Source organism: Teleopsis dalmanni, chromosome X, assembly GCF_002237135.1.
Source record: "Teleopsis dalmanni isolate 2A chromosome X, ASM223713v2, whole genome shotgun sequence".
NCBI lineage: Eukaryota > Metazoa > Arthropoda > Insecta > Diptera > Diopsidae > Teleopsis > Teleopsis dalmanni.
Genome location: NC_051848.1, coordinates 19,310,079 through 19,321,254, shown reverse-complemented (window position 1 = coordinate 19,321,254; position 11,176 = coordinate 19,310,079). Strand labels below are relative to the sequence as shown.

Here is an 11,176-nt window from a genome sequence, read left to right as displayed (position 1 = left end):
AGACGTTGCCTCAGACCACTCTCTCCTTATTATGGAGATTATACAACAAAAGTACAGACTAGAGTATTTATAGAAGCATCATAAATGAAAATTTAACAACTAACATCTAACCCAAAATCGGTAACGATGTCGAATTTGCGGTCGAGCAATTCAATACAATCATACAGAATGCCGCGTGGAACTCAAACACGCATAAACAAACAGTTACTTCAAAAACGTAGAACGCTGCCAGACAAAAGAAGTTTAAATGAAGCTAAAAAAAGCTTAAAGAAACTCTCACTGAAAACAAAAACGAGAACATTGAAACATTCCTCTCTGGATTGTCTCCCAGTGAAGCAACCGATTATTTATTATGACGTGCCATTCGCAATCTCAATGGACCAATGCCACACATTCCACCACTCAAAACGTATAATGAACAGTTGGCTAGATCCAGAATCGACAAGGCACAAACCTTCGCATAGCATCTCCAAGGTGTGTTCCAAGCACACCTGTCCAGAAATGACCAAAACGACGCTGAAACTGAGGCTCTCCTGCAAATACTGCATCAAAAGGATTTTCCAGTCACAAAAACCCCAATACAAAAATTAAATGGACAATTAAGACCAAAATTAAAGTCAAAAAGGCTCCTAGGTACGCTACCAAACATTTGTCTTGTATTCATCAACCCAGTTTTTAATGCCATTATTAGTCAAGAATACTATCAAAGTCAATGGAAAGTAGCCCAAGTTATTGTGATACCAAAACTAGGTTACATCATTAGAGTTAGTAACATCTTATAGCTTCAACTCCCTACACACTGTTCACAGCTGACCACTTAATCCATCAACGTATACCGCAATCTTTGCTAATGACACAGTGATCATAGCTAAAAGAAACGATCCAACAACTAGTAAAGTTACAAACAAATCTAGACACCATCCAAGTGTGGCTAAACAAATGGCGCATTAAAGTTTACGAATTCAAATCTGTACAAACCACATTCACTCTTCGCAATGATTACTACCCACCAGTCACACTAAATAATAACGTACTACCACAATCCGATCAGGTGAATCTGGGAGTTAATCTTAATCGGTGTCTCACATGGAAACACTACATATTTACAAAACCCAAGCCACTGGGTCTGAAAATGCGCTCCATGTACTGGCTCCTTTGTCAAAATTCAAAGCTATCACTGAGCGCTAAAGTACTCATATACAAAGCTATTTCGATCTGGGAACAATTGCAAAATCTAATATACCAATATTACAGAGATTTAAATCGAAAATATGGTACTTCGTTTATATGCGGCTTTTCCATGGTATATCCCAAATAGCACTTTACAGCGCGATCTCCACGTCCCATTAGTGTTTGAAACCATACAAACAGTCAGCAAAATTATTGAACAAGGCTATCAAATCACCCGAACTCACTAGCACACGAACTGTTATCAGATATCAATCATTCGCGTGAACTAAGAAAATTTTCTACGTCGGATTTGCCAAATAGAACCCAAAATACATCGTATTAGTTGAGTGTTTAACTTGTTTTTGAATAAATTCGTTATATAGAGATTTTTTTATATGCAAAAATTTGTTTATGTACCTGAAAAAACTTGGTTATAGAGAGGAATTCGCTATAGAGACGTTCGTTATAGAGAGATTCGCTATAGAAAGGTTCAAATATATGAAAATCGCTGTGTCTTCAACAAAACTTCGTTATAGAGAGGAATTCGTTATAGGAAGGTTCGCTATAGAGAGGTTTGACTGTATATACTTATTCATCATTAGTTGTAATTTAATCTTTAGCGGTATACTCGTATACTACTGAGTTGCCCGTAGATATCTACATATCATTTTTTTCTATATTATATCCATAAGAATTACTGAATGATCTTTTACAGGTTGTATTTTGTTGGAAATGTATAATCATAATTGAATAGTAGGCTATTCTTATTTGATTAACTGTATTTAACATTTTGTAAAAATATAGAAATAGATTAACTTTTGACTTCCGATAAGAATAAAGTTAAATTGTAAAAACACAAATTAACAGTTGGCGACGAGGATGGGATTGTAAGTGGTTTCATGAATACCGCAAGCTTCCATACCCAAGAATGATGGTTGGAATAGGGCTTCTGGGCAACGGAAACGTTCATTACCAATGGTGATGACTTGTCCATCGGGTAATTCATAGGACTTCTCCAATGATGAGCTGGAGGCAGCTGTTGCCATTTCTTGTTCGAAATCGAGTGCAACATAGCACAATTTTTCTTTAATGTCACGTACAATTTCACGTTCGGCTGTGGTTATTCATTCACAACCACAGCCGAACGTGAAATTGTACGTGACATTAAAGAAAAATTGTGCTATGTTGCACTCGATTTCGAACAAGAAATGGCAACAGCTGCCTCCAGCTCATCATTGGAGAAGTCCTATGAATTACCCGATGGACAAGTCATCACCATTGGTAATGAACGTTTCCGTTGCCCAGAAGCCCTATTCCAACCATCATTCTTGGGTATGGAAGCTTGCGGTATTCATGAAACCACTTACAATCCCATCCTCGTCGCCAACTGTTAATTTGTGTTTTTACAATTTAACTTTATTCTTATCGGAAGTCAAAAGTTAATCTATTTCTATATTTTTACAAAATGTTAAATACAGTTAATCAAATAAGAATAGCCTACTATTCAATTATGATTATACATTTCCAACAAAATACAACCTGTAAAAGATCATTCAGTAATTCTTATGGATATAATATAGAAAAAAATGATATGTAGATATCTACGGGCAACTCAGTAGTATACGAGTATACCGCTAAAGATTAAATTACAACTAATGATGAATAAGTATATACAGTCAAACCTCTCTATAGCGAACCTTCCTATAACGAATTCCTCTCTATAACGAAGTTTTGTTGAAGACACAGCGATTTTCATATATTTGAACCTTTCTATAGCGAATCTCTCTATAACGAACGTCTCTATAGCGAATTCCTCTCTATAACCAAGTTTTTTCAGGTACATAAACAAATTTTTGCATATAAAAAAATCTCTATATAACGAATTTATTCAAAAACAAGTTAAACACTCAACTAATACGATGTATTTTGGGTTCTATTTGGCAAATCCGACGTAGAAAATTTTCTTAGTTCACGCGAATGATTGATATCTGATAACAGTTCGTGTGCTAGTGAGTTCGGGTGATTTGATAGCCTTGTTCAATAATTTTGCTGACTGTTTGTATGGTTTCAAACACTAATGGGACGTGGAGATCGCGCTGTAAAGTGCTATTTGGGATATACCATGGAAAAGCCGCATATAAACGAAGTACCATATTTTCGATTTAAATCTCTGTAATATTGGTATATTAGATTTTGCAATTGTTCCCAGATCGAAATAGCTTTGTATATGAGTACTTTAGCGCTCAGTGATAGCTTTGAATTTTGACAAAGGAGCCAGTACATGGAGCGCATTTTCAGACCCAGTGGCTTGGGTTTTGTAAATATGTAGTGTTTCCATGTGAGACACCGATTAAGATTAACTCCCAGATTCACCTGATCGGATTGTGGTAGTACGTTATTATTTAGTGTGACTGGTGGGTAGTAATCATTGCGAAGAGTGAATGTGGTTTGTACAGATTTGAATTCGTAAACTTTAATGCGCCATTTGTTTAGCCACACTTGGATGGTGTCTAGATTTGTTTGTAACTTTACTAGTTGTTGGATCGTTTCTTTTAGCTATGATCACTGTGTCATTAGCAAAGATTGCGGTATACGTTGATGGATTAAGTGGTCAGCTGTGAACAGTGTGTAGGGAGTTGAAGCTATAAGATGTTACTAACTCTAATGATGTAACCTAGTTTTGGTATCACAATAACTTGGGCTACTTTCCATTGACTTTGATAGTATTCTTGACTAATAATGGCATTAAAAACTGGGTTGATGAATACAAGACAAATGTTTGGTAGCGTACCTAGGAGCCTTTTTGACTTTAATTTTGGTCTTAATTGTCCATTTAATTTTTGTATTGGGGTTTTTGTGACTGGAAAATCCTTTTGATGCAGTATTTGCAGGAGAGCCTCAGTTTCAGCGTCGTTTTGGTCATTTCTGGACAGGTGTGCTTGGAACACACCTTGGAGATGCTATGCGAAGGTTTGTGCCTTGTCGATTCTGGATCTAGCCAACTGTTCATTATACGTTTTGAGTGGTGGAATGTGTGGCATTGGTCCATTGAGATTGCGAATGGCACGTCATAATAAATAATCGGTTGCTTCACTGGGAGACAATCCAGAGAGGAATGTTTCAATGTTCTCGTTTTTGTTTTCAGTGAGAGTTTCTTTAAGCTTTTTTTAGCTTCATTTAAACTTCTTTTGTCTGGCAGCGTTCTACGTTTTTGAAGTAACTGTTTGTTTATGCGTGTTTGAGTTCCACGCGGCATTCTGTATGGTTGTATTGAATTGCTCGACCGCAAATTCGACATCGTTACCGATTTTGGGTTAGATGTTAGTTGTTAAATTTTCATTTATGATGCTTCTATAAATACTCTAGTCTGTACTTTTGTTGTATAATCTCCATAATAAGGAGAGAGTGGTCTGAGGCAACGTCTGAGCTGGAATGTATGGATAAGAGTTAGCTAGGAATGCCTTTAAATATGTAAACATCGATCACGTGTGGAACTTTATTGTAGTCTGATGGCCAGTAATTTGATTCTCCAGTTGATGCGTGAAGCAAATTGTTAGCCTGCATAGTTTTAAACAATTTGTGTTCTCTTGGTGTGATTAGCGTTGAGCCCCAGTGAGTATACTTTGCATTAAAATCTCCAGCAGCTATAAATGTTTGACCAAGCGTGTGGAAAAATTTCTCAAATTGATGACTTTTAATGCTGATGCGCCACGAGACGACCACCTCTGCCTTGTGGATTGCATCGAAGCTCTGGACGGGGGTTACGTCATTGGCTCCGCCAACACTTCACAGTATTCCAATTAATTGGTCTATGTGATCAAATTTGTATCGTTATTAATAAATTGCAAAATTCGACAGTACATCTCTCATAAGTGTCGCAAATAATTATCTATCCCACGGTACACTTCCCATATTACCAAATTTGTTTTTTGTTTGATTTGTGGCTTCAATCGACACTTTCCAAACATTAATTACAAAACGTAATTCTTTGTAACTATTCTAGTTACAGAACAATTAAAGTATCGAAATAATATTTTATCCCACGATACTTTAACTTCCTCTTAATAAGCAAAACAAAATTTCCTAATTTCAGTGCTCCAAATTCAAATTTCTAAATCATTAAAATATTAAAACAATATTAAAACAATATTTGAATTCATAGTAATTTCCATTACAAAATCTATTGCATTTGAGCATTTCTCAAACTGCATCAGCATTTCACATAAACAATGTAATGATCCTCATTTGTCAACAGGTTACCAAATTTTTATTGTTACCTCTAATCCACTTTCGCCAATTATGATTTGTAAGTAGTATATAAGATATTGATTTTGTATTTAGAATTTAGTCTTAAGATATCTTTAACCGAAGTTAAAGTTGATGACCAATATCTTGTAAAATAAAGATTTTTTGATACAACAATAAATAAATGCTTTGTAAAATAAATATTAACCAAAGTTATAATAAGTCTTAAGATTCCACCTAAGTGAACAAATATATAATTATTAAATAATTTTCATTTATAATAAAATTTGTTTTTTTTTTAACCAAATAAAATAAAATAAAATTTTAATAAAAATTAAAATTTGTGTGTTTTATTTTTTTTATTTACCGAAGTGAATAAAAATATAAGTCGGGCGATGTATTCGTTTGGTCTGCGAAGCATATGCCCAATCCAACGTCATTTTCCTTTGCAGATTTAAACAAACGCGGGGGTTTAATTGGTAGCGTACCAGAAGTCAGTATTACTAATGCGATTAGGCTGCCATACGTTTGAAATCTGACGCAGCCTTTATTGCAGAAGGCTTGTAGACGCGAAACGTTGTATTTGTGTGCTTCTATGTCTCACAACCATAAAACAGGATCGACTTAACATTCGAGTTATGAATTCTAATTTTTGTTTGAATGGTTATTTGTTGGGATTTCCAGATAGAGTGTAGCATGTCAAACGCCGTTTTTGCCTTGTTTATTCAAGACGTGATATCCTCTTCTGCATCGTCTTTTGAGGTTACCGTGCAGCCAAGATAATTAAAAGAACTCACATACTCGACATTCTTCGCGTTAACGTTGATAACCGGCTCTGAGTTAGCACTGTAGTAACCTGCCATTAATTTGGTCTTCGTGAAATTAATTTCTAGCCCGGCTTCAAGCTAGTAAAATTTGATGGCGTCTATGTTCTCTTGTAGATTACTGCGTACATGGCTTAATAGGCAGAGATCGTCAGCATACTCTAGATCTTCCAGATGTGAGGAATGAGTCACTGTATGCCGTTTCTACCATTTAAAACTGGTCGCATATCGTCATCAACTACAAGTAAGAATAGTGTTGGCGATAGTATGCAGCCCTCCCTGACACTAGTGGTAACTTCAAAGGAGTTTGACAGTTTTCCATTGAGTAGAATTTGACATTTGACATTTGGCATCCCTCTTTTTTGAAGAAGCTTCCATAGAAAGCTACTAATAACGCTGTCGAAAGCTTTCAAAAATCAATGAACGCTAAATATATGGAGGTCCGGAACTAATAACATTGTTTTAGAATAATTCTGACTGTGTTGACAAGGTCAACACTGGAGGGATTCTCCCTAAACCCAAATTGGGTTTCGCGAACAGTGGCTATAAGTGCATCAGAGATGCGGTCTAGAATGATGCGACTAAGTATTTTGCTTGGTAGCCCATTAGCATTCCAGAAAGCAATTTTAAATGTATTCATTATTTTGAAGTGTTAGCGATGAACGCGATTAAAAGATTGAGCATAGTACTCATTTGTTGCATTAGTGTTTGGAGCATCACTTTCAACTCTGACATATAATTGTTTTCTGAGTTTGTTTTTGGTCCACTAGTGATGATTTCGGTCTGCTTGAACGAACTCTGTGCGTGTTGGTGATCTAGTGGCCTCTTTTTTACGGAGAGCTGGAAACGCTTTTTGTTGAAGCTGCCAGTATACTTCCCAGCACTTGTAATTATCGGAACGATTTCCGTTGCATAATACGCATTTTACTTAATTGTCAACTACATTACGAGTACACTCTGATGTCAAGTGATTTCTAGCGCATTTCACACAGCAGGGCGTTCGATTATAGTAGAAATTTCGCGTTTTTGTCTTGGAGCTCCAAATGTTATCTTTGTATACAGTAGGCTGTTGCAGTTAAAAATATACATAGCAATTCTGAATACTCCCAGGGAACAAAACACCCTATTCCCACGCTGTTCCCAAAAACACAACTCCCTCATTCTGAATTGCTTGGGAGACACCAGTTTTGGGAACAACAACAGTTTCAAATTTGTTTTGTTAAATTTTGGCAACCATGGCACTTTTTGATGACGAAAAGTGCGAAAATGAGCAAAACAAAGAAAAGAATTGCGTATCATATGCTGATTTAAATGTAAAAATCGCATTTTTTGTCTGCTGCATAAATTACAAGAATTGAATATAATGAATATTTTATAAGTAAACTAGATAACCCGACAAACGTTGTTTTGCCTTATAAATTATTTCTAGTTTCTAGATAAATTCTAGTGTAGACAAAAAGTAACTTACTTATTATAAGTGTGTAAGTATGTGGTATATGCATGAAATAGGCATGGAGCGCTATGAACGAAAAGGAAAATAAAAATAACAAACGCCAAACAATATTATTTTTAAGTTATTATAGTTTATTTATTAAATTATTAATTTAAAATCAATAGATTTGTATGATACCAAGTTCCCTGGCAACAACTGTTGTATCTTCAAATTTAAATTGTCTTGGATTGACTGTAAATAATAATAATGATAATGGGCCAGTAACATTAACCAACAACAGTCGAAGATAAAAGCACTCAGTGTGTCTTGGATTAACTGTAAATAAGCGTTCGATTTAAATAAATTGAGACATGCATCAACTGGTGAAACTTGCTTGCGGGGCATCCATTTTTTTGTTTGAGCCCATGTGAAATAGCGTGGTACTTGTGAATAGAGTAATGTTCTTGCAAAGGCACCAAAATCATCCGTACTATTACACAATTCAAAAAATGCAGTGAGTGTAGATTTAGGTGGATTTGTACCACGATCAATCACTGTCTCGTTCGTGAAAAAAATACACGCTGACCGTTTTCAAGATGGACGGCTAACTGAACAGCTGCTGGATCCCGTTCATGAATTAGAAAACCGAAGATACGCCAAGCAGCTTCATTGGAGCTGATGTACCGACCAATTTGGTAGAGCGTAATTTCACCGTTTTTGTTCATTGGAGGAGCATTTACATTAGTATTTTCTACTCTAAACACAGCCATATCACTGCCTTTATGGACATACTTATATATTTGATGCTCTTCACAGAACTGCAAAACTCAACATTAATATGAGCATTGTATGTCTTGCTTAGCAGAGGCGAATACGGCACCACCCGCCATTGTCCCCCATTATCGGGATTTCTTCGACGATATATTGGATATCCGTCGGTATTTGTTATAGTATCATTAGTGAAATCTTTAGAAAAATTTTTAGTATATTTTCCATCTGCCATGCAAGGCGAAGACGAAGAAACGAAGTGGATGTAAATGCTCGATGTACTTGTTGGCGTAGTTACATAAAATATTAAGAAAAAAATTTTTCTTTTTCAAAAGTATAAACAAAATTTATGTCAAAAAAATAAAAAAGTTTTTGTTAAAGCAATAAGGATATTTTTGCTGGGTAGGGACTCCCTAATCACTTTAGCGGTATGAAAAATAGATAGTAGCCGATTCCCAGACCTACTGAATACGCATATAAAAATTTGGTAAAAATCGGTAAAGCCGTTTCGGAGGAGTACGGTAACTAACATTTTGACAATGTTAATTTTATATATAAGATAATATAAAGTTTTTATTTTATTTAATTATTTTATTATTTAAATATGTATATATTTAAATATAATTTTAATATAATTCATTATTTTCTTATATACAATAAAACAAAGTAAAATATCTTTTTTATTAATTAAAATTATCAATGTTTTAACTAAAGCTTGAGTTCCTCTGCAAAACTCGTATTTATTTTTATAATTAGGATAGAAATGTACTTAAATTAATAAACTGTAATAATAGTTTATGATTGTGCAGATGAAAAAAAAGAAGCAATGTTTTACCTGCACATAATTGCAAAAGTTTATTTTAACTTATTCTAGGAGTCCCATTCATTCCTTCCATTTTTCTATTGTTTTAAAAACAATAGTGAAAACTTTAATTAGTGGAAAAAACCCGTGTAAATAAAATAAGTAAATAAAAATTTAAATATTTTAAATTTGTTATACTTTTATTAAAATAATAATTTTAATAATATATATTAAATGAAAATTTTGTTATATTATAAATTTATTAAAATAATTTTATTAAAATATATTCGGAAAACCAATCAACTCTTGTGGATAAAATAAAAAAATAAAACTTTGAAAATATTAAATTTATTGTAATAATTTTATTATAATAGTAATTTTATTAAAATATATTCAAAAATTTGATCATTTTCCGTTACTTTTATATTAAATTAAACCATTTTTAATACTTTTTTAACTTGTCTCCCCAACAATTTGCTTGGGAAAGAATTTATGCAAAATTGGGAAAAAAAACTCCCATTCCCAAGCGATTCAGAATAGCAAAATTGGGAATAGGAAACAAAACTCCCATTCCCAAATTATTCAAAATAGCAAACTGGGGAATAGGGAACAAACTCCCATTCTCATGCGATTCAGAATAGGCCTGTCTTAGTGTGAAAACTGCGTATAAGTAAGTCTATAGATATTGGAGATCTTTTTGATTAGTTCAACAAATCAAATTGATCTATGGATATCTGTCTGCATATAGTATGTTTGTTTGAACGCATTTGCGACTTCATGTGGATTGGAAATGGTCGGGTTTAGCAGCCTACCAATACTACCCACCAAAATAAAATCATCATTGTTGTAGTACTTCGCTCTGTTAGACGCCTAGTATTCTGTTAATTAATATTCTACTCTTTAACCAGTCCCAAAAAAGTTTCATTTTGAAACTAATTAAGTTGAGGCCTATTAAGAACAGAGTTGCACAGCAAATTATACCTCGTAGAAACTACTATTTTAGTGTGTAATAAAGCTAATCCTTATCATTATTCGACCTCATTGAAGTTTTATCTGTTGCAATAGTTGTAAATGTGTTCGGGATGCAAATGAAGGGTTCGAGTCTTCTGATTCCACCATTATAGGTATATAAGCTTTTTGTAGTCTTTGGCAAGTAAGTTTTTAGCTTTCACATAAAGGATATGCAGCGGTAACTGGTTGAAACTCATCGTGTTAAAATTTTGGCATTTGAATTTGGTTGTTTTTTTTTTGGTGAAGAATATATTTTCATTAACATTTAGTTTATTGATGTTTTGTTATGTTGTATTATACAAAGATACAAAGATAGACTTATAATTTATTTTATTTAGATTTCATTTTATTTGATTTATCATTTCCGTTTATAATTCTTAATTTAAGTTACACATTCAGTAAAATCATAAAAAATCATTATTTTAATTTCAAATGCACTAATATCTTGTTTTTGAACGTAATTGGAATATTTGTTATCCTTACAATAATTACATATTTATGTTAATTATGCTGCAATACAAAAGTGTACAGTTTCAATAAATCTTATTTTAAAAACATTAAAATATATATAATTTTATCTTAATAATGGAAATGCTGAAAAACTTTTAGTTGTAATTTAAATAATTGCTTTCTTCATTCTTTCATTTAAAAATGACGAGACACGATATACGATTTTCCTTTTTTACTTTTAAAAAAAATCACATAAACAAATTTTTACTTATACAAAAACTTTAATGGAATTTTTTCGTTATTAGAAATAATGTTCTTGTGTTAACTAAACAAAAAGTAGAAACATGCAAAATATTATATGTACGTATAAATTAAAAATAGTTTTAAAAAAATGTTTTCGCTCAACGAACCTTACACTTTAAAAAATTCAAAATATTTTAAGTTAACAGTTCAAATAATAATATAAAATTTGAA

At 33.3% G+C, this 11,176-nt stretch overlaps 1 protein-coding gene across 1 annotated transcript; it reads right to left on the bottom strand.

Annotated features, from left to right (window-relative positions):
- Positions 1-2,015: 2,015 nt before the first annotated feature.
- LOC119662173 (actin, cytoskeletal 3-like) lies at positions 2,016-2,299 on the bottom strand. The gene has a single exon (XM_038071735.1). The coding sequence runs from the start codon at positions 2,214-2,216 to the stop codon at positions 2,031-2,033; it is 186 nt and encodes a 61-aa protein (XP_037927663.1). The 5' UTR covers positions 2,217-2,299; the 3' UTR covers positions 2,016-2,030.
- Between the last annotated feature and the right edge of the window lie 8,877 nt (positions 2,300-11,176).

What these genes read in the sequence shown, in the direction of transcription:
- LOC119662173 (XM_038071735.1), bottom strand. Translation starts at nt 2,216, where the DNA reads ATGGCAACAGCTGCCTCCAGCTCATCATTGGAGAAGTCCTATGAATTA.